Source organism: Laccaria bicolor, genomic scaffold (assembly GCF_000143565.1).
Source record: "Laccaria bicolor S238N-H82 LACBIscaffold_26 genomic scaffold, whole genome shotgun sequence".
NCBI classification, from domain to species: domain Eukaryota; kingdom Fungi; phylum Basidiomycota; class Agaricomycetes; order Agaricales; family Hydnangiaceae; genus Laccaria; species Laccaria bicolor.
Genome location: NW_001889897.1, coordinates 281,946 through 303,965, shown reverse-complemented (window position 1 = coordinate 303,965; position 22,020 = coordinate 281,946). Strand labels below are relative to the sequence as shown.

General features: G+C 48.0%; 9 protein-coding genes across 9 annotated transcripts; 4 read left to right on the top strand and 5 right to left on the bottom strand.

Annotated features, from left to right (window-relative positions):
- Positions 1–158: 158 nt before the first annotated feature.
- On the bottom strand, positions 159–1,789 carry LACBIDRAFT_151917 (uncharacterized protein; the record flags this gene model as incomplete). Its single annotated transcript, XM_001884509.2, has 6 exons — positions 159–942; positions 993–1,057; positions 1,115–1,311; positions 1,364–1,433; positions 1,486–1,703; positions 1,753–1,789. Coding segments are annotated over 6 exons (1,371 nt in total), but the record flags the coding sequence as incomplete, so codon positions are not given.
- A 697-nt stretch (positions 1,790–2,486) lies between these two features.
- Positions 2,487–3,745, top strand: LACBIDRAFT_304070 (uncharacterized protein; the record flags this gene model as incomplete). Its single annotated transcript, XM_001884600.1, has 13 exons — positions 2,487–2,543; positions 2,593–2,617; positions 2,673–2,743; positions 2,797–2,856; positions 2,915–2,945; positions 3,009–3,062; positions 3,112–3,125; positions 3,181–3,252; positions 3,306–3,311; positions 3,361–3,394; positions 3,454–3,524; positions 3,578–3,655; positions 3,710–3,745. 13 exons carry the CDS (start codon positions 2,487–2,489, stop codon positions 3,743–3,745), a joined length of 609 nt encoding a protein of 202 aa, XP_001884635.1.
- Positions 3,746–4,483: 738 nt separating this feature from the next.
- Positions 4,484–6,706, bottom strand: LACBIDRAFT_304069 (uncharacterized protein; the record flags this gene model as incomplete). Its single annotated transcript, XM_001884508.1, has 16 exons — positions 4,484–4,655; positions 4,717–4,817; positions 4,881–4,891; positions 4,949–5,031; positions 5,091–5,197; positions 5,254–5,335; positions 5,390–5,445; positions 5,496–5,701; positions 5,756–5,844; positions 5,964–5,973; positions 6,026–6,071; positions 6,128–6,166; positions 6,217–6,237; positions 6,295–6,335; positions 6,392–6,486; positions 6,531–6,706. 16 exons carry the CDS (start codon positions 6,704–6,706, stop codon positions 4,484–4,486), a joined length of 1,335 nt encoding a protein of 444 aa, XP_001884543.1.
- Positions 6,707–7,427: 721 nt separating this feature from the next.
- On the top strand, positions 7,428–8,720 carry LACBIDRAFT_330314 (uncharacterized protein; the record flags this gene model as incomplete). Its single annotated transcript, XM_001884599.1, has 5 exons — positions 7,428–7,492; positions 7,835–7,844; positions 7,918–7,984; positions 8,216–8,306; positions 8,630–8,720. 5 exons carry the CDS (start codon positions 7,428–7,430, stop codon positions 8,718–8,720), a joined length of 324 nt encoding a protein of 107 aa, XP_001884634.1.
- Positions 8,721–9,893: 1,173 nt separating this feature from the next.
- On the top strand, positions 9,894–12,074 carry LACBIDRAFT_304068 (uncharacterized protein; the record flags this gene model as incomplete). The annotated part of the gene is made up of 17 exons (XM_001884598.1): positions 9,894–10,072; positions 10,126–10,220; positions 10,277–10,317; positions 10,371–10,391; positions 10,447–10,485; positions 10,543–10,588; positions 10,639–10,648; positions 10,710–10,712; positions 10,765–10,853; positions 10,907–11,112; positions 11,164–11,219; positions 11,270–11,351; positions 11,406–11,512; positions 11,566–11,648; positions 11,711–11,721; positions 11,770–11,870; positions 11,924–12,074. 17 exons carry the CDS (start codon positions 9,894–9,896, stop codon positions 12,072–12,074), a joined length of 1,320 nt encoding a protein of 439 aa, XP_001884633.1.
- A 205-nt stretch (positions 12,075–12,279) lies between these two features.
- On the bottom strand, positions 12,280–13,492 carry LACBIDRAFT_295007 (uncharacterized protein; the record flags this gene model as incomplete). The annotated part of the gene is made up of 8 exons (XM_001884507.1): positions 12,280–12,400; positions 12,464–12,607; positions 12,660–12,683; positions 12,733–12,786; positions 12,846–12,905; positions 12,959–12,982; positions 13,037–13,192; positions 13,246–13,492. 8 exons carry the CDS (start codon positions 13,490–13,492, stop codon positions 12,339–12,341), a joined length of 771 nt encoding a protein of 256 aa, XP_001884542.1. The 3' UTR covers positions 12,280–12,338.
- Positions 13,493–13,843: 351 nt separating this feature from the next.
- Positions 13,844–15,068, bottom strand: LACBIDRAFT_330311 (uncharacterized protein; the record flags this gene model as incomplete). The annotated part of the gene is made up of 3 exons (XM_001884506.1): positions 13,844–14,672; positions 14,723–14,985; positions 15,045–15,068. The coding sequence occupies 3 exons, from the start codon at positions 15,066–15,068 to the stop codon at positions 13,844–13,846; spliced, it is 1,116 nt and encodes a 371-aa protein (XP_001884541.1).
- A 1,339-nt stretch (positions 15,069–16,407) lies between these two features.
- On the bottom strand, positions 16,408–18,499 carry LACBIDRAFT_304065 (uncharacterized protein; the record flags this gene model as incomplete). The annotated part of the gene is made up of 10 exons (XM_001884505.1): positions 16,408–16,692; positions 16,745–17,047; positions 17,100–17,168; positions 17,225–17,395; positions 17,448–17,693; positions 17,752–17,826; positions 17,888–18,126; positions 18,174–18,310; positions 18,372–18,433; positions 18,488–18,499. The coding sequence occupies 10 exons, from the start codon at positions 18,497–18,499 to the stop codon at positions 16,408–16,410; spliced, it is 1,599 nt and encodes a 532-aa protein (XP_001884540.1).
- Positions 18,500–20,606: 2,107 nt separating this feature from the next.
- LACBIDRAFT_304064 (uncharacterized protein) lies at positions 20,607–21,963 on the top strand (the record flags this gene model as incomplete). The annotated part of the gene is made up of 3 exons (XM_001884597.1): positions 20,607–21,195; positions 21,251–21,618; positions 21,680–21,963. 3 exons carry the CDS (start codon positions 20,607–20,609, stop codon positions 21,914–21,916), a joined length of 1,194 nt encoding a protein of 397 aa, XP_001884632.1. The 3' UTR covers positions 21,917–21,963.
- Between the last annotated feature and the right edge of the window lie 57 nt (positions 21,964–22,020).

Here is a 22,020-nt window from a genome sequence, read left to right as displayed (position 1 = left end):
TTATCAGGAGGCTCCCCAATACCCTGCACACACCATAAGATGAGACTTGTTCCAAACATTGCAATACGTGTCGGGGAGGAGGATAAAAGTCGGGCAGAAGAGGCAAAAGCAAAGGTGGACACTTCCAATGAGTTTACACATGAAGCTACTTAGGCATGCTAAACTCTTCGCAAAACCGCCACAGACTCTACATGCGCCGTCTGCGGGAATAAATCAAACCCTCTCACACTCTCCAACACATACTTCTTCCCCACCTCATTCCCCTCCGTCGCCCTCAAAATATTCCCAACGTCCCTAGCCTGCGTATGCACATTACAGCTCACATACACGATCGTCCTCGGCGCAAACGACAACAACTGTTGTATGAAAAACTCGTCGCATCCCTTCCGCGGGGGATCAATGAGTACGACGCTTTCATCTGCAGGGAAATCCCCGACGGTGGCGAAGATCTCCCCTGCGTTGCCCGCGCGGAAGGATATCTTCTCTTCGGGGATATTGTTCAATTTCGCATTGCGCGTAGCGTAGCGGATAGAGTCGGCTGACAGCTCGATGCCAGCGACTTTATCAAAGTGCGGCGAGAGTACGATGGCGAAGAGGCCTGAGCCGCAGTACGTATCCACGAGGTGCGTTGGGCGGGCGGGGGTCGCGGTGGTGGTTGTGGTTGTGGTGGCAGGAGGGAAGATGGCATCCCGGACGTAGTCGGTCAGCGGGAGCAGGACGGAGTTGTTGTTCTGGAAGAAAGAGCCCCCGTTGTACTCGAACACCCAGTCGCCGACTTTTTCGCGGACGGTGCCCTTTTGATCAGTCACGCAGATGTGGCGGTTGAAGGCCTCGGATAGCCTGTCGACGGAATCGCTTGTTGAATCTGGGTCGAGGGTGATGGAGGTGTCGAGGGAGTCTCGGAAGAGTAGGGAGACACCTTTTTTGTAAGTGTAGATGTTTCTGTTCCAAGTTATTGATCAAAGTGGGACATGAAAGCGAGGGGTAGTTACTTGATGATGTCCTCTCTCATGGGGCCATAAGATTCGTTGATGACGGGGGTGGCAATAGGGCAATCCTTTAACGTGTTGGCGTCAGTATGTCAACGACAACCAATAGAAGAATTTGGACTTACCTCGATATCCATTGTGCTCTGTGCCCCAATGCGATTGAACCCAATGTGTAGCCAGTCGGGCTTTTCAGTAGATCGTAGCCCTTTCCGAGCAGACTTTGGCGGGGCATCGAAGTGAGGAGTTAGCTTGGTACGATAGGCGTACTGCAAGGGCGAGGGTATCGTAGATAGTATTGGTGGCAATGACGGCTCAGGAATTTCTGTTCTGAGCATTAGCGCACAAATGATGAGAGCTGTAGTGATATTACTGACTGGAGTAGTTTCGGTATGCTTTAACTACGACGTCGCGCTTCAGGTCTAGCTGGGTGTCGTATGATAGCATCTAATCCGAAACGATGAATGACAACCCTTCTGCGCAGATCATGGAAACCCACCTGGTATTGGCACCCTGCGCAGGAGCCAAAGTACTTGCACTGGGCTCTGGAGTCGTCTCTGAGCTCAGTGTTTGGCGTGATAACCTCCAACAAGTCGCCATATGAATGCAGGCGCCCTTGACGGTAGGTGCGCACACGAATCTTTTCACCAGGTAGAGCGAGGGGCACAACAATTGTCCAAGGACGTTTTCCCTCCGGAGACACAGCTATTCCCTCCCCTGTATCAAGGTATCAGATTGGCTCAACCACAACAGGTAGCCCGCTGACCGTTAGAAGATATCGTCTTCACCTCCACCTCCACCTCCTCATGGTACTTGAAGGGCGATTGGAGCTCAACGCCATCCTCAATAGCCTTATCGACAACCTCCCTTCCCAGAACCGATATAATATCTTGCCACAAAACGTCCTCAGATGAACACGGCTCAGGGAACGTGGCTTTTCTCTTCCGCTCCTTCTTCGCGTTCTTCCTGTCGTCCTTGTTCTTGTACTGTCTGCTCGCACCAGCTTCCAGCTTCGACACATCGAGCACTCCAATGCGTGCTTTCTTGCCCGCTGGCAGCTCTTTTTCCGAGTCAGGTAGCGCGTGGACTTGGCCAACGACCGTTGATTCTGGATCGACCATGATACGACGGCTATAACGTTGTAAAGCGACGTTGTACAGCGGCCTTTGTGGGTGTATGCGTCGAAATGGCTCGCGTTGCGCCCTATGTATTCCAGTGAGTAGGACGTTGAGGAATGATGGTGGAGGATGTGGCATACGATGGAGTCACGGTGAGAGCGCGATCGGTATATTTTTTCGCCGTCCCAAAAAAGGCAAGCCACATTTCTTCACAAATTACCACCATCAAGACGCCGGACTCGCGAAGGATTGACGATATATACATCTGGACTTTGGCATCTTCGTTTCTGCAAGGCAAGTGAAATTGAATGCCCATACGCGATTTCTTACCAACTCTAACGAAATCAGTTGTAATCTCCGACCCAACCAGGATCGCCTGAGAATGGCGTCTAACGAGACTCCATTCATCGTCTTCGGATATGGATCTCTCATTTTCAAGGTAGTAATCGCACAACCCCATCTAAACAATATTCTTACATGTATCATAGCCTCCTCCCCATGTCATCGACAAAGGCAAAGCGACCTTTGTGCTCTGATGCATTTCGGTATTCACCAACTACGCACCTAGTTTCGGGATTTTTGAAAGGTTACGTGCGTAGATTCGCACAGAAATCGCATGACCATCGCGGAACGCCTGAGGTGAGCTGTCCTTTTTATCAATCGTCTTGTTACATAACATGTGATGTGCATAGAGTCCCGGGCGTGTTGTGACGCTAATTCACAAGGAAGAATGGGACAAATACTCTTCAGCGGTGAGTTATCCAAGATAATGCAGGCGAACGCCTCATTTATGCATCATGCGTTCCCCAGGACGCGTTTCCGGACGACGACACGGTTTGGGGTACCTCACTCACCTGGCCCATCCTTATTCCTCGTGACTAATGAATGCCTTCCGTGTTATCAGGCATAGCATACACAATAGATCCGGCATACCAAGCGGAAGTGCGCGATTATCTAGGTCCGCTTCCTACTACTTCTCAATCACATCCGTGCTAACCCCGCCCCAGATTACCGAGAGAAGGTATTCAGAATATTTTACCTCCCGAATCCGGTAGGAAAACCCATGTTCACTATAGGATGGATATACCTTGGAAGTCCTTGATATCTACAACATCGAAAATGGTGTCGAGAAGATCATCATTCACAATGTAAGTCCCAGAAATCTATACAGGTGTTCTTTAAAACCTATCCCTTTCTTCAGGCCATTGTGCGTCCTGATGAACGTGTTTAAATTTTTGAGAATAACCGCTATCAAGTGTTACGTCGGACGACACGATAACCCCTCATTCAGTCAGTCCCTCTTCCCATCGAATCCCTTAACGCGCTAACAAGATTTCAAATTATTCAAGTCGGCTCAGAACCATTAAAAGCTCTCGCCCATATAATATCGACATCCGTGGGTCCTTCCGGCCCAAACAAGGTACCCATCCACATTTCTTCAACGTAGAAACACTAACAATAAATTCAAATCAGGAATACCTATACCAACTGGCTGATTCCGTCCGGAAATTGTCTCCAGAGTCTTATGACTCGCATCTCTTTGCTTTGGAGGTGAATAATATTATCAGTTTTCATCCACTTTGAATCTGACTGACACGGCCTTAGACGCGGGTCCGCCAATTGGACCGGGGCAAGGTATGAGACGCAGTGAGAAGCAGGTTTCGAGCAGTGTGCATTTAGCTGTTTATGAAGTTCGGGGTACGATCAATCACTGGAAGCTACATTGCATACAACCACAATACCGCTCACTGGCTCACAACTACCAGAACCTCCCGGCGAAAAAGCAGTTCTAGTTTTGAAGAGCTCCATACTCTTTCCGACGTTGAAGCTTGAAAACACCGTTTTATTGCTCGAAGTTGCTGCTGTCCCAACATTTGGACGTGCCTTCGGGTTTGAAACCCAAGGAGCTCAGCCCTCAGGTTCTCAACTCGCACCTTCTCAACGTGTGGGTCCCGTCATGCGTCTTTATTTTCTTTTCAAAGGGCAGGGTTAAGCACACCCGAATCCGCCACCTTCCAGTTATGTTCCGAAGCAGACCAGCCAATTAATAACTCGGATTGGGTGGGATTTTTCGTGCCCATGCCATGCCAACAATTTATTTGGGGTGGATAAATATTCTGGGTGGTGGGGATAAATTTTCTTCGAACCTACAGTCAAATGAGCTTCAAAATCAGGTCGTCGGAACCCGCTTTGCGAGGGTTGCACAACCAGACCCTAGAGTAGCCCTTGATTCACCTTTGCCCCAACGTGAAAAATCCGACAACCACGAGGATCAGGCAAGTTCTAAAGATCCTATCCAACGCACTCTCAAAAATGCAAGCAAAATAAGGAATACAATAAAGTAGATTGGTTATATTTCATGCGCTCAAAAACAACGGTTCACCGCGTCAACGACATCGATCTCGGCGAATCAATCAACGCCGGTGCCCCATACTTAATCACCGGAAGACTCCTCGGATTGATATTACCGTCCCGACTACGGATGTACCCCAACAACGAGGCCGTTTCGGAGAGTTCGTCCCGTCTCGGATGGATCTCGTATTCGACGATACTGCATAACAGTTAGCATCAAAGTGGGAAGGAAGGAGGGAAGAGTGAGGAAGCGAGCGTACCCTCGCATGATCTCGTCCGTCGTTTGTCTCCGAGCTCTATTTTTACTCTGATTGTCGTGGTATCTGTCTGTCTCGTCTATGATTTCCTCTGAAATAATTTCCTGTTGAAAGAGATCGTCAGTTCTTTTAAGACGGACTTAGAAGAGGCGGGAAAACTTTGAGACCTCTATTATATCTATATACAAAGAAACGATCAGCATACCAGAGCAACCAACGCCGCTCATCCACGCACCTTCAAGCGTAATAACGCCGATAGCTCCGCCCTCTCTACCTGGTGTCCGGCTAATCAACAACAGGTGCGCTCTTCCTGTCTGGCTGTAAGTTAATCAGTTGATTGGTTTACACCGTGAGTCTAACCATATCAAGGTACGCACAAGTAATCCAGGGCTTGGAAACAATTGATTGAAGGGTGCGCTTCAGGCAGGATGGACAGTGAGAAGGCGGACACGGGCAGAGCCTGTTTAGGGTCGTATGTCAATAGCTGGGGGGCGCGTGATCTGTTAGTTACACTCTCATGTAGAAAGAGAACGAAAAAACCTTCTTGACGAGGAGGAGCCCGACGAAGGCCAGTGGGCTGCCTGCTTCGTGGACTGGGAAACGGGAGTATCCGCTTTGTAGTCTGCATTTTGAGGTGATGAGAATGGGAGGATGGGAAGAGGGGAGGGGGACGTACATGGCGTCAACGGCGGCGTGGTCGAGAATGTCATCTGAGCTAAGAATCACGGTGTCCTGTGGTCCACTTGTCAGATTATAAATAGCCTCGAAGCTGCAGTACTTACCTTGAGAGGAGTCATAATCGTCTCGACGTTTTTCGAGTTCAGCTCCAAGACACCGTTCAAGATGGTGATCTCATCATCACGTAGCGGCTCCTCGCCGGTACGGTGGAACTGGAGGAAAGACTTGAGTTCCGCCTTTTTGTATGTGTGGGCCTCGTTCGCACCCAGGACGTAGTCCAGCAGCTTGGCGATGGGATAGGCGACGGGGGCTAGAGAACATTTGATCGAATTCTTTCAAGGTAGGGGAATGTTTAGAAACTCACCGAAGATATACATCACGACTAATACGAATGGAGCACATGTTGCGCCGACGAAGAGCCCGTACCGCACACTCACAGCTTGTGGTATGATTCTGTTTAAAGTGTGAGACAGGCGAGCGGACGTCGTTCCGGATAGACTTACTCTCTGTGAAGAAGATGGAAAGACAACAGAATTGAGCGGATTTAAAGGGGTAAGATTCAGAGGGCGTACCCAAATATCACTGTAGGCAGAGGCTTATTAACATCAATAAGACGCGAAATCAGAAAGCCTACCTATCGCTGTAGTGGAGATAGCTATCGCTGCATACCCGCCCCCAAGCTAGGCACCCGTTAGTGAGCTAAGAAGATTGATGAGACGGAGATAGTAGGACGTACGGCATTGTCCAGGAAGATGGGAAGACTTTCGTTGACAATCTGGATACGATCATGATGCCAAGTATTGATCACAGAAGCAGTAGACGTACCACGTTTCCCAACAAAAGGACCTAAGTAGACCGAATTGTGAACTCCGCGCCGACGCAACCGAAGGTGGTGGAACTCACAACAAGAACCCAGTGTCTCCTCCCTTGCATCAACTGCAAAACTGGAACCCGCCTGCCTCTCAGCATCGTCTTGAGCCTAAGAATAAGAAGATCGAACCTTTCTGAGCGTTCTTCCTCTCTATAACATCCTCTGATGATGCGGCCAGCACACGTAGATGGAGTTCGTCGAGACCCATTAAGCCAAGTGTCAGCCTGACAGAATCAGTCAGGCCCCTCAACACGAGCACAAAACTTACCCCGCAAAGATACCACCCAACAAAACTAGCACGACACTGACGGCGAGATGGCTCCAAAATTCTGGTGACCCCGGTTCTGCACCATGGTTGCCTTTGGGATGTTTGGTGATGTGAATATGGCTGGAGAGCACGGTTCGTATCAGCGGGACGAGGGCGAGAATTGGCAATCTTTTCATTTGCAGAGGATGTGGGAGCTAGCAGGGCATGATGGTCAACGAAGGTGAGCGGTTTTTATTGACTGACCACTCGTGACCCGAACCTGAGGAAACCCTTTCCGCGGCAAGAATAGACTTTTTGGGACAACTACTCAGCCAAATCATTGGCTGTTCTATTCATGGGCTTGTCCTATACGTAGTCTAGTCTCTTTTGTTATTTCGTTCTCTTGCAGACGCCGTCACGAATGATGAACTTGAAGCCTCATGTATCATGACTTCCTGTTTCCAATAATACTGAGGACGAAAGAGGACCCCTGAAAGTACCCTCAGATGCCTGATCCAGATCCGGATAGAAATTGGCGAAAATTTTGGAAATGCCTTAGGTCTGTCCGGATAGAAATTTCGCTATTTTGGCGAAATGCCAGAGGCAGTTTTCCGGATAGGAATTGGTGAGGCTGAGCAACCCCGAGCCGATGTCCGGATAGAAATATACACTATAGAAATTTGAGCTCGAAAAAGGCAGTGCGCGCTCACTGCTGCCGCCAACTTATTTATTGGTATATACTTTAATATCTTTCTTTCCCATTCTTTCCCCCTGTTCTCCGTTCTTTCGGACAATCCTTCCGTGATATATATATTTTCTCGCATCAAATTGGCTCTCAGTTCTGCGTGGACTCATTGCCTCGATCATCTCCCGCCGTCTGCCTTCTTGTGCACCCTCATACTCCAAAAATCACGCAAAATGGCCTCAAAATATCTACAGATGATTGGAAGCTGTTCAAAGAAATCAAGGACAACAGCAAGACGGTAAGTTTACAGACCTTGAAAACTTCCAACTGTGGAAGATGAAGAATAGCTTGTTTATCTTCAAATTTCTGCATGTATAATCCATATACTATATTCACTTATGTATATTTTACTTTTTCCTGATGTACGGGCCTCCAGAGAATGCCTAAGAGGGGCCGGGAGGGGCTAGCAAGCCAAAATTCACTCTTTTCGCGCCAATTTTTGAAAAATAACGATTTTTATAGGCCTGATCCGCGTCCGGATAGAAATTGACCTTATCGAAGGCCAGATCCAATATCCGGATAGAAATTTGGCAAAACCGTCCGGATAAAAATCGGGCAGTTTGGGGCATTTTGGGATCAGGCATCTGAGGGTACTTTCAGGGGTCCGGACGAAAGGTACGATTTCAAAACTTTGCTGATCGACAACTTGACACTTTGTCACAGGAAGTCGGTCACAACCTTGGCGGCAAAACCTTTCCCTCGACCCAATCAACGATAACAAAAGTGTATAGTAAGTATATCCATTCATTGGGCAGCCCCTCCCCTACAGTTTCAATCAAGCTCACGACTTGTCAACATAACTTTCGACGCCCATTTCATCAAGGAAGTCAGCAGTGATCATAGGTCTTCATCGCCTGACAGATAACAAGCCACCGAACTTGCCATCCACCGCACCCCGTATGTCTTCAAAAGCCAGACACCACTCGCAAAATCGTCGCAGGATGCGCTAATTTTGCTTGAGAGACTTTCGCTTTGCGGTTATCGCCTGTTATTCAAAAGGTCATTGTAAACACGCTGCTTATTGGGGAGGTATACGCATCTATACCCAGATCGTAAGCCTTGGTGCTTTCCTTCAGTCGCTGAACACTCCGTTAAAGGTCTATCGGATTTCTTCAGTGTCGCGGTCATGTGACATTCTCCTAGGGGATAGGGAGTATTTCATCGCACAAGTGTAGATCTTGTTTGACACGAAGAAAATTTTATAATTTTGTAAGGTGCGACTACCAGCTCGAAATTCGTGTCAATTGAGGTGTTCAGCTACCACTTTTTGCCAGGATAGCAGGTGCTCCGAAAACGCCTTCTCAACCGGTCCACTGAGATACGGTAGCAACGGCATTCTTTCTCTATAGCGAAGATAGAGCTGCCTCACGTCCAGTCTTACATACTTTGCCAAGGTCGCCCGTCTTATGGGAGCGCCAAGACGATGCTGCATTTTCGCTATCCGCTATCTGCTAGAAGCCTGTTAAACGATGGATTGCAAACAACCAGCGTCCATGATACCCGTCGTTGAGGTCGTCATTGCAGTGTATAACGAAAAGTCCGGGGTTGCCAGTAAAAACTACTTTCACGGAGGCATAAAAACGAGGAATCGAAACGCTTGGCCTCTCCATTATCCAGGCCTGCAGGCTGGTTGCGCATATCATCTAGGCCGCCGTACCAGCGATTCGGACTGGGAATCTTTGCCAAGCGTCCCCGAAGCTTCATCAAGCTCTTCTCTTGGGTCGCAGTTGCGGCCTTGTGGTCCCAAATTAAATTCCTCAAGGCTTCTCGGTCTCTCTTGGCGCAGGCTCGCTGTGACGTAGGCTTGGGCCACCCCTTAGCTTGATTTTTTCAAGGCGAATAGGTCTGTTCAATGTTGTACTCTTTATGGCCGCGGAGGTTACCCCACAATTTTGAGGCTCCTCTCCGGACGCACCCTTCCTGTAGGCATCTGCAAGGGGCATGATCCTTTGTCAAGTATTGGATGCGCCAACTACCGTTAGCTCACTCTCTGCCAGTGAGAAGCGGTGAAATACCAGATAGAAACTACCTCAATGGCGCCTTCCTTTATTTATCGGCCATTACACGCGCCCGAGATCCGGGCGCGAAACTTCGGTTTAACCCCCCAGACAGGCGGGGAATAAGGAGTGGAAAATATGCAGTAATGTATTTTTGCTTTCGAGAAAGTATTTGAGAAAAACTCGGCACACCATTCATCAGACCGAACGGCGACGACGAAGGCCTGCACGGTTGACCACTTTGAAATATTCTGCGTCAGGATCTGTACTCTCAGTCTTTGTCGGGGAATGCTATATTCAAAAAAGGATGGAAACTACGTTTGTTAGTATATTGGACTGTGCGCGAGCCCGCCGTCATCAGCTTGCACGTGTGAAAAGTGGTTACCTCTCAAACAGAGAATGAATCTGGCAGTCGCTGAGGCGAGAGTTTATTGATTGTTATCCGTCTTTTACCGTTACCAATAATGTTGAGGCCTGAGGCCTGAAAGTTGACCGCCGATTCGCTGCCAAGTCACTCATAGTATACGATAAGTGCGGATGCACACTCTTCTTTGAAAAATAGGGGCGTTTCCGAGTCAGGACATGTTGTGACAGCGATCACGTGTCTTATGACACGGTTCCCCTTCCTTCACCAATACCATCATGAAGCCGAAATCACTGCCAGCCATTCTCTTCCTCATACGTACCGCCCTCGCATCTCCGTACTTGGCTCGGGTCCGGTCGCAAGTTGGTGACGATAAAGCTGAGCCAGGCTCATCGGAATTTTGGTCCAAGCTTCTGATCAGCACGGCGCTCGTATTGGCGGGAGGTGTCTTTGCAGGGTACGTATACTTCTGGAGATACGAATGACGCTGAGATATGCGATTGCGTTTAGGCTTACCCTTGGCTTGATGGGCCTTGACGAGCTCCATCTCCGAGTACTCGCAACGTCTTCAGAGGATTTGAAGGAGAGGAGCAATGCGCAGAAAGGTGCACTGTGTTACCTGTCGGCTCGAGCGTGAAGTGGTGAACTGAATCGGTCATAGTTTTGAATCTTATGCAGAAGGGGCGGCATTGGGTTCTTGTGGTACGTCTATCATTGTTGTCCGTGACACAAGTCTTGTTATTGAGTCATTTTAGGTTTTATTGTTAGGCAACGTCGTACGCGGGCATTCCGTAAACGATGGACGAAATCTGTTCTGACGAAATCTCTAAGATTATCAACGAAAGTTTGCCTATATTCTTGGATAGTGCGGTGCGTTGATGCGCCGGCCCTTTCCTTATCTTTCTCATCACGGAATTACAATCTCAGTTAGGTGGAGGTTTCGCTGCCGTCGCGATATCCACAACTGCTATAGGTCAGCGTCGATGTATATCTCAAGAGTAACGCCCTGACTTCAGTATTAAGTCATCTTTGGGTGTGCTATTTTCCGTTTTGCTTGACATTTCATGTTGTGATGCGATGTCTTCCTTCCTCAGAGAGTGAGTCGTTCCAGCTTTATGCATCAACTCTTTGTTGATTCATCGGCGATAGAATTATTCCGCAAGCTGTCAGCGTACGCTATGGCCTCTCCATAGGTGCTAAATGTGCGCCTCTTGTCCTTGCTTTAATGTACACATTTGGTATGTAATCTCTGAACATGAAACATCCGAACTCGACTCATTTACACTTACAGCTCCGGTCGCTTGGCCCATAGCAAAACTTCTTGATGCTGTGCTGGGCGCAAACGAACAGCATACTTATAAAAAGGCAGAGTTGAAGTCTTTCCTTCAGTTTCATCGTACAGGAGAGGAACCGCTGCGTGATGACGAAATTACTATCTTGAACGGCGTTTTGGAGCTCAACACGAAAAATGTCGAGACGATTATGACGCCCCTCAAGGTTTGGCCATGCGCCTTCTTTGACATAGCTGTGACACTGATCTTGGAATAGGATACAGTGATCCTCAGTGCGGATACGATTTTGGATCACAAAGCTGTTGACGCGATGTTTGTTCGGATTGTTTTTATACCTCTCTTTTCTGACGAGAATCATCCAGTTTGTTAAGCGGGTACTCACGCTTCCCAGTTCATGAACCCGACAATCCGCTCGCCTTCGTTGGCTTGCTTCTGGTAAAGAAGGTACTGAGGTTTTGTTCGTTTTCAACGTTCTCGTTAATTGAATTGATACTGCAGCTACTTACCTACGACCCAAGCAAAGCCTTGCCTGTTTCGTCTTTCCAGCTTTCCATTTTGCCCGAGGCCTTACCGTCAATAAACTGTTTCCAAGCCCTCGATTATTTGTATGTGACACCCATCATACCCCCTTTATTCCGGACGCTCATTTCTCTTCTAGCCAAACGGGCAGGGCCCACCTTCTATTGATTAGCCGGACTCCTGGCACAGCTGGTGGTGCCATTGGCGTTATCACTCTTGAAGGTCATTATTTTCTTTGATGTTGAGGAACCAATATGGGCTAACTTTGTGGCTTTTCTTACTAGATATCATTGAGGTTAGTTCAAAGAGAATCTGAGATGTTACCTGCTCATCCTCTCTATAGGAAATTATTTCAGAAGAAATCGTCGATGAAACAGATCGTTATGAGGATAATCAAAGTAAAAAACGTGCAAAGCGCGCAACGACTGCTGCTATCATGCGAGGGTGAGTATTCCGCTCACGTCTACCCCCTCATAATGACCTATCTTTCTCTTTAGCATCGTCGAGCGGGAAAGACGGAACAACCCTTACACGACAGAGCGCACGCCCTTGATCTCAGGTTCTCCCGATGGAGGCTTAGGTATTCCCGGCGCGAAGTATGGGACACTTGAAGGTCTCGCTTTGAGCAGGTCGCCTTCGCAGTCATGACAGTAAGCCAAATTTTTCTTTGAAGCAGGTGTTGATACTCACTCCACTTGTTGTCCAGCTTATTTATAAGTAGGTAGAACTTGGAAATAAAATGCGCCTCGGTCGGACATCCTACAGCTCTATATCTACGTTTATTTTTATGGTCTTTCGTTCAATCAATCTTAAAGTCTCGACCCCAGCAACTGACACATAAGCACGCAGTAATGGGCCCTCAACAACTTGATTTGGGTAGGTATTGACAAGGCCCAATGCTACTGTGAGAGATCATTTGCTGAACCTATTGAACCATTCGATAATGCTACGAGCGGACTCTTCCTTAGCCCAACCTATGGAACCAATGGAGTCCCATGTAAGCAGAAAGAAAGAGAAACAGCGATGAAAGGACTAACGGCTATTCTCCACCTCAGGATCCCCACGCGTCCCGAATCCGTGCAAAACGCCGGAGAAGACCTGGACATGGTAAGTAGCTTTGACCTCTGCTAGGATATCTTCTGCTCGGCGACGAGATTCCGTCGGGAAAGTGTGGTCGGTTTCTGAGCGATTTTAAGTTTTGTCAGACGAATCTCTGAAAGAACATGGACGAACCTGCGCAGGACAATAAAAGTGGTTCTGCCAGACTGTTTGAGTAAAATATGGGAAGGATTATTCAGCGAATTACTTTTGATTTCCTTGAAATGATCTTCATTTAAAAACGCCGGATGGGCAAAAGCAGCTTGACGAAATAGTTAGCTTTTCCTACTTGATCATGGAAAGCGTAATTCCAAGGCTCACACGCGACGACTTTGTCTGTAGTGGCGAGTTCTAGTACAAAGGGCCCTCCGAAGCAATATCCTAAAAGCCGCATCCAATTAAGTTATAATCCATGAATATCTTCGGCAGCTCACCAACAGCATTGTACTTTGCGTCACCTGCAGCATTTTTCATCAGATTGAACGGATACGGCTGGGTCAAAAACAACTTACCATAGATTTCCCTTACCGCCTCAATCCATTTGGGAGTAATTTCCTTCGCTTTTTCCCTTTGCTTCGTCAACCACGCCGGCTTGTCAAAGTTCGGCTCTTCATCATGAAGATAGATTGCATCACCAAAGAAGTAATCAACTCCGAGAACGTAGTATCCTACATAAACGTCAACGAAATAAATAAATCTTCAGATGTCGGGAGAAACGCACCATGGGAAGCATAATAATCTTGCAAGAGTCGAGCGTTGACATAGAGCGGCCCAAAGATGTCTGCAAAGAACAAAACCACCTTCTTTGGTCCTTCACTATGCACGATGGCCGGAGGTTCAGATAGGTACGTCGGTACATCGGCGATAGTGATGATCTTTCCAATAGGATTGCCAAAATGTTTGACTCCTCTGGTGCAGCAATCTCCTGGGGGGCCAGCGAGGACAGGTGATTCAGTAGATGTCGACATGTCAGTGGGGACTGAGATAATGGGTGTGCGAAGAGGTAAGTATGGGCAGAAGAACGGCGAAGACTGCCGTGAGAAGAGGCTGTGTGGCCATCCTCTTCTTCATCAGGATTTCACATGGACAGACAAGGTCCGGTCGGCCAGATCATAAAAGACATAGTTGGTAGTTGACAGTATGTCCGACAACAGTCCGATATCTATATTTTTGAAACCCAAGAAAGTAAGTACAAGACTGCACTCCAGAGCACAAAAAAGACAAGATGAAGAGCAAACGATAACAATACTTAGATAGAGTCCGTGTGATATAGCAGTCCTGAGAGCCATTAGTGGAACTACAAAGTCTGCGATCTTATCCTAATCCAGGTTGACAGCATTCTCCGTCTTTGCGTCGTCGAGCAGCCCAAACCAAAAGGGCAGTAAATCCCAGACTTCCTTTCTCGCTTTCGAAACGCAGGCGGCAAAGTCGAGCTTGCAAGGATAGCAAATATTCAACCCGCACTGTCGTTGTCCATCGGAAAAGTCCGTACGTGTCAGCATCTCCGCCGCTTGAACGAAGGAGAAGAGAGGATCCGCGTCCCTTCCTGTTGCGATCCCACCGACTGAGCGAAGGACGTTCAGCTTGATGAAGTAAAAGGATTCGTGGCACGCCCCGCTCGGGTAGTCCTTATCTCCGCGGTTCGCGCATTGTGCGCATGGTTCTCGACAGTCCAGCTCCCTGGCAACGAAGTCTGCTAAGTAACGCTGGGCCGTCTCGCGTCCTCGGAAAGTCCGAATAATCATATCAAGGGGGAGGGTGACGGATTGGAGGAAAGGAGGGATACTTGAGTTTTTTGAGACTATTACGTCGAATGCGCAAGGAGGATAGGTAGCTCCCGCGAAGATTTTGCTCGGACCGTAACGCGAGAGATCATAGAACGCCGATGGAAGAATCGATGGAAGACTCATTTCAAGGGCAAGCTCAATGACGAGGATGGGATTCGGATAGGCTTCTCGAGGAAAGTAACGGCCATGGGAATCTGTTGCCTGAAGTTCTCGCATATCCCAGCCACCGAGGCTAGTAGGCCAGTCCAGGTCAAGGCGCGCCAGACACCTTACTCGAAGATGTTCCGCAAGGTACTTGGTTGATAACCGAAGGACAGAAGCGACGACAGGGAAGTCTTCCGGGCAAGGATTCTTGAAGTATCTGGTAAAACGTCAGGAGCGCGGTGTGAGGATAATAGGGGTGATACTCACAACCCATCGTAAATCGCGCTTAAGAAGTAAAATAGGTCAGACGCACGATCGTGCAATTCCACCCAGTTACAGCCATCGATGAGTTCTTGCTCTTGAGGTTGCGGTATTGAGAAAAGGTCGCTAAATACCTCTGATTGTCGTTCCAGCTGGCCGCGATGGACTTTGAAGGCAGCTGATTCGGCGACGAGAACAATGTTTCCATCGAGGAACCAAAAATCCGAGTAAACGAGGTTCAAGCGTCGACTTCGAATGACCTCTGGAGACTGCATAAAGAGATAGATAAGACGGAACAGAGAAGGAAAGAGGGGCATTGGCAACGAACCCGCTCGCGATCGAGCCTAACCATTGAATTTTGACATGGCTGACGGGACAAGGAGTCGGCAAAATAGCTGCTCCGATCTCCTTTTATATTTCATATTATTTTTGCGGTCGCAAGGGTCGTAAGACGAAATGACGGGTGCCGATGAAGATTCGGTTGAAGGCAGAGTGAAAGTAAGTAAAGCAAAAGTAAATCGGAGTTGGTAAACAGAAGCGGTGACAGCGGAGAGCACGACCCGTCACACCATGTGATGCAGAAACGCGTGAATGTCACGATATTACTTCTTAGTGCGTCAGAGATCAAACCAAGCTTGCAGATGCTACCCAGTACCTATCACTCGCGATCGAATACTCACAACAACAGCCGAAACAGAAGACGCTACCACCCCGTTGCCATCCATTCACCGTCTTAAATCGCGATATTTCCGTCCATAGGCGAGTTATGTATTATTAAAAAGAGTTAAAGCGTGAAATTTACGTGGAAGATATCGTTAGGAGAACAACAGTTTCAACGTTTAATCATCAAGGCGTTCCCCGTAACCCACCGGCAGGAACAATTGGATACTTACTACCTAGCTTGAGCAGATCGCGGCGTATAAAGTCCATCGGCGTCGAGGATCCAAAAGGGAAACTGAAATTGCAGTCGCGCAATGTGGAAGTCGATACCATGCCAAGATAATTTTTCATGCCACTCGATAGCAGGATATTGACGACCAACTGAAGATTTCGTTAAGATGCAAAAAGCCCCCGGATTAACTTCTAGATGGTGAAGAATGATCAAAAAATGTCCCAAAAACTTGCCTTGAATCCGAAAAGAGACGTTCCGTGCGGTATCGGTCAAATGTGTAGTGGTAGAATGGGCGGAAAGAGCATATTTGACGGAGATGATAAAGGTATCCGTCTTTCAGCCAAAATAGTGCGACATCGATGTTCCGACACTCGAGAAGACCCATCAAGAGGTACCAGGCAAGAGGTGGGCTAGGCCTAATGCAGTGGGATGGGTCCATGGGGATTGAAGTGGCGCGCTAAGACGAATATTGTAGCAAGACGTTTTTGAGCATCTGGGTAATTCTCGTATCGCGCTCTCTTTCGAAGGCGACGTTGATTGTGTTTGAATACGAGGGTGAGAATCGTTGTGACATGCGCAGCGCCGCATTGAAGCAGGAATTTGGGCGCAGTTCCGCATCTCTCAAGGCGCGGAAAGAGTGAAAGATTGTTCTTAAGTGAGCAAGAAATTACGAGTTGTATCACGACATTCTGGAACGACCTTGATGCATCAGGAAAAAGAGATCACCAAGCTCGGAAGATTGTCTGTCTTCCGAGGTTCGTGATATCTTCCTCCTGTTGACCCATTCGTGTAATCGAAATTAGTTCTTTTTTGTTTCTAATGGTTCCTGCGTCTTACTCCAATTATTCCAAATCCTTATGAAACGACCCAGATGGTCCACTATTAGAACGTTTTCAGGTTGCAACTGTGCTCGAATGTTGCCAATGGAGGGTCGGAGTCGAGAGTTGTCCGCCCAGCATTTTTTAGTGATGCACCACATCCAATCTGGGATTTGAATTGGCCGTGGTGGACGCCGTCCCTCCAAAATTTGGAGAACAGCCGTAATGTTTGTGTGATCTTGGAATGGTACCAAACCACTGTAGATCTTCATTAAAGTAGTGAGCAATCGCCGGGATCGAATATGACCAAATTATTACCTCATAAATTAGCATCCCAAAGGAAAACATATCGCTTTCAAATGTGGGAAGTGCGGTTGTTTTATTATACACCTCAGGAACCAATAATTCGGGAGCCATCCACCGAGGGCTGCCTGCACCTGAACGCGTATAGGCGGAAGGTACAGCCTCTGCCGCGAGTACCGCGCTGATGTTGCCTGACGCGAAGGTCCCGACCATAATTTGGCTCCTAGTCTCGATTGAAGACGACGATTCCCAATCGAGAAACGACAAGCCGAAATCGGCGATGCGCGGTGCGCCGCCGTCGTCTATAACAATATTCTGCTGAGGAAAAACTCAGCATAATACAAAGTTTAATGCCGAAAAAAGGACTAACGCCTTTTAAATCCCCGTGAATCACGCCAGAGGATTTGAGAAATTCGAGACCTTCCGCAACGCCTGCAACCTGCGGATCAGTCTATGGTTAGCAGGTTACACCCTGAGGTATTCGATGCGGCTTACGATACGTTCCCGATTCGCGTCTGGAGTGTTCAGCAGAAATTCGACCACGCTTCCGTTTGTCTGCCACGGCGTCAGGATGCTTGGGCAGCCATGTTGATACGTAGTTGAAGTGAGGGGTAAGATGAGTGGGTGTCGCACTATATCCATGATCAGAGCTTCTCGTATGAAGTGCTGTGTTGAAGAAGGAAATCAGATCAGATTCCAGATATTGCAACGAACTTACTCGAACGGTGGTGGATTGGGTTTCCCGACAAACTCTGAACTGTTTAACGGCGACAGTTCTGCCATCGAGTTGACCCCGGTAGATAGTCGCGGAGCCGCCGATATAGATAGGTCCCGCCGTCAGCTCCTTCACACATTTCTTACCTAACGTAAGTGCAGAGGGTACAATGTGAGTCTTCTCCGAAACGTGTATGGCATAGCGATACCAAGGGCGTAGCACTTGTCGTGGAACGATCAACTGAAGGGCCTTTGCAAAGTTAGTGGTGACACTGGTGAGGGGTTAATGTAAGACGCCTCCAGCTTACCTTCGTTGTCGCATGAATTATGTCAACGTGGAGTTGAGAGCTCCTTTGGCTTGTTGACTGGGTTGACTGGATGGACTCTGGGAGGGCTGAGAGCATTTGGGCGAGTGGGGTCAATGAGAGGTCGTGAGTGCCATACCTGTAATAAGGACTGTGCAATGGATGGGTTACGAGCCGATTCGAGGTAGTGCTTTCCCAATCTAATCACCGTGCCAGTAAGCCGATGGTCTCTGATTACCGACCACGTAAAAGTCGCGTCAATCCTAAGGTAATTCGTCTTCTGTAATATCTTTTGAAACCAGATGATGCTACTTGCACGATTTTTTTGCACTGTGACTTCTTCTCTTCTTTCTTTGATGTTTAAAACGCCGAGAGGTGCTGATCAATATAAGAATCGAATAGCTAAGAATGAGTATATGGCGTACGTGGCGTGACAACAAAGCCGTAATATTGTGACAAGTTTCGATAGAGTGAACCGAACAGCATTGTATCGAATGTCGCTCCAATACAGCATATGAATGGAATTGTGTCGTTGTGTACCTTCAGATCCGACCCTCCATCACTGCAAAGATAATAGAATGCCTTGTCACTCAGCATAGACTGTAAGTATGAACGACACCTACTAGTTAATAGTGTACGCGACAATGCAATTCCGGTAATTTCGTGATTTACTTATTGTAAATTTCTAGAGTCTAAGTGGTCAGTAAATGATCGATTAAGGTTTACCGTACCACCTTACATGGCTGATCATAAGCTGTGAAAGAACTGTCTTTGGTTAGAATCATCAGCTGCGCTCAAAACTACAGTAGAACCGATACTCTCACAGAAGCAATTTCCCTGCCCCTACTCTTATTATTATTCATGCAGAACCATGTACTTACCGCGGCTTGCTCGTATATGATTCTGAGTCTTGAAGAGCAAATAGTCTTGCGGGTCGTCGCCTTATCTGCCGGGGTGGTAGCCTGTTTCAAGCTTAGGCACACAATGATGGAGGACGTCCGCCTCCTGGAAGAAGTTGATCGTCTGAAACCCACATCCCTCAACCCCTAACGTACATGGCTTCCCAAAACCTCCGAATCGCGCCAAACTCCAACCCACGGTGTCAATTTCGGCTCCACATCAAGAAGCGCGTCCACCAAATCCTTCAGTGTGGTGGTGGTGAATATTCCCTTCGTGAATACACTGACTATCAAGACATGCGAAGTAAGGGATGCGAGGAGCAACGTTGCGTCGAGGTCGGAGGAAGGGTAGATTGAGGAGGGGATGGAGTGACGGCCCTGGGAACGTATTCATCTTACGCATAACGAGATGTTAATAAATCGCGTCAAAGGCCACCAGACTGTGGTGACATGCCGATTTCCGATAGCTAGGGTTGACCGGTTGTCCACCTGAGCAGGCAGAATCGCCGTCCCCATCACTATTGTCGAATGCAATTGCGCCTGTCAACCCGTCCCAATCCGAGCCTCGACCAAACACTTCGAGCGATGAGTGGGTAAGCAATTCATCCTTAGAGCACCGGCGTCAACTGGGTGGGAGGTACAACACCTCTCCACTCCAAGTTAAGGCGTCCACATCTCCGAGGTAACATGGGGGATGATGTGTTGGATGTTCTCCAAGTCGCGTTTTTGCTCCGGCCTTCGATTAGGGTGATTAAAGTGCGTAGCGAATTTCAGGTTGGAAGGGATATGGATGGAATAGCTGGGGAAGCCAAAATCGAGAGGCCAAAGGCACATCCCAACTCCAACGTCTGCAGCTGCCTCTCAGACTGCGCAAAAAAACTAACGTAGCGAGCGTTAATGGGATGCTAGTGAACGTCAACTCAGCGCTGGCCTGGGTACGGGTCAACCCCTAAGCAGAGGAAAAACCTGCTGTGGATCTCAAAATTCAACAATGGAGTGGTTCCACAGCAGAAACCACGTACAATGATGTCCCTCCGCCAGCAGCGCGGCAAACTTACCCCACTTTCAACATCCAAACTATGCCGCGCACCTTCATCAAACCCCTCAAAATTTCATCACGTCCGTTCTGCCCACTGTCAATATTAAGGTGCGTGAAATTCGTATCAAGTGGGAGGTTTTGTTGCATGCGTAGGAGCCTGGCGTAGAACCTAAGGTGGGAGGAAGGGAGGGGTTGGGAGACGTAGGAGGGCGAGAATGGGCAAACGGGACCGAACAAATCCAAATGACAATCGAACACCGTTCGTCCCAGTCACAATCCCTTCTTCGTTTCCCTCTAAACCACTCCCCTCCACTACCTTGCAGCCATTCACTAAGACCGGCCTACAAAACGTGCGGAGCTCTGCAAACTCAGTCAATTCCCTGTGGCATGCAAACGGGTTTCGTAGAGTAGAGCTGTGAGAGGGAAAAACGACGACGACCAGACAAATTCTCTAGTCCCTTCTTCAAGCCCCTCTGAAGCACTCCTCTTTCATCCGCAAAACTGTAACTCGCAGCTGAGTGGTGAGCGCTGAGCGCTGAGCGCTCAAGCTCAAGCTTCAAATTCGGCCAATTATCTGAGGGATGCGAGGATGGAAGGTTTCGTTGAGCATACCACCAGTGGGCCGCAGAAAGGTTGAGTTTTGAGTTGAGTAGTAAGTAGAAAGTTGATGGTGATTTGACCTCGTGATCGGCAAATTGCGGTAAGCAACACCCCGACACGCTCAGCACGCGCTTATATGGCAGAGCATTGTTCTTTCCGTATCCTCACCAGCCATCAATGGATGAACCGCCTTCGTCATTGCTAAAGTCAAGGATTCCCAGAAAGACCATCCTTGTTGACCAAAAATTGTGAGAATCTGTTATATATGTATCTAAGTTTGAACTTCGTTTGAACACCATCGGGCCGCAGATTCACTCACGATGAGGAATCTCAAATTCACAACCTTCATTGTCCTCTTCAAAAGGGAATCCTTTATTACCGTCGGGCCAGTGCGATATTCGAGCACAACATACATTCCTCCGGAAAACATGAGGTTGATTCACATGCCGCTCATTGAGGAATTCGTTTCAACTCACTATGCCTTCAAGCCACGAATCATTATCCCGAAACATCCGTCGCGGCTTTTAGCAGAAATCGCATTCATTCCCATCAAAGGCAATCGGATCCTACTATTCGCAAAGTACTTGGAAAAGACTCTCAGGTCCTATCTAGTACCCCATCTACACATATCTATCTACGAAATCCGCGCCGACTATCGTATTGGTCCCGCCCTGTGGTCTTTCAATGGTGGCGTTGATGGTCACTGCAATATTGATAATTTGCGGTTGATAAAATCCACTAAAAATGCACTGGGAATCAGTTTTAGGGAGCGCTTTGACAACCATTGGAAGCTGTTCGACATATCTACGACTAAAACTGACGCCTCAGACAATTTTCCTTTAATTGAGTCTGGGAGAATAGATACCGATCTAGAGCTCAAGTCGAACTCAGAGAACGGGCGTAGCTTCGGTTTGTCCAAATTTTCATGCAATCGTGTTGAACTTGCTCTAATGTGTTCTCTAAGTAATACTATCCCCTGACAGGCGCATTCTCCTAAACACATATTTGGAGGAAGGACCGCACAACCAAACGATTGACATTCACTATTCGGATTCTGGTAGCACAAGCTTTTCCTTCGTTACCCGCACTTCTATTCCGACTCCCAGGGCCCTAGGAACAGCTACTCTCCAGGCAGAACTTGCATTTTCTGCCGATGGATCCAAGTTTGCTATGGCCATGGGTCGTGGCAGAGTGTCTGTTTGGGATATCCGAAGCAAAGCTCCTTTGAAAACATTCATGGAAGTCCCTAAGCCCGACTATAACAACCAGAGTGTACCATTTCTCTCATTCAGCAGTGGAAATTTAGGAAAAGAGGCTCTGGCATTTGTGGAGGTATGTCTGATGTTCATATTCTGATATCCCTACCTCTCAAATAGGTGGTCTGAATCCTTAGCGCAATATTTACTCCCAACTTGACATCATCCATGTGATCGATGCGACGTCGTTCGAGACGGAAGAAACTTTTCTCTTAAAGCTGGAATGGGTCCAAAAACTTAGAATGTTCGTAGGAGTGCAGTCGCTTTTCTTCGATCCAAGCGGAGAAACTCTGTACGCTGAACTTGCTGGAACACTCTATGAGTGGGACCTGCGGAAAAATAAGAATGGTCCCGAATGGTGGATCGGGGACTAGCAGGATGTCCGCCTGAACAAAAATACTTTTTATTACGCCGTTTGTAGTTTTTATTGCTGGGCAGGCTGATTATTGGAACACGCGAGGGAGGGGATGTAGAGGGG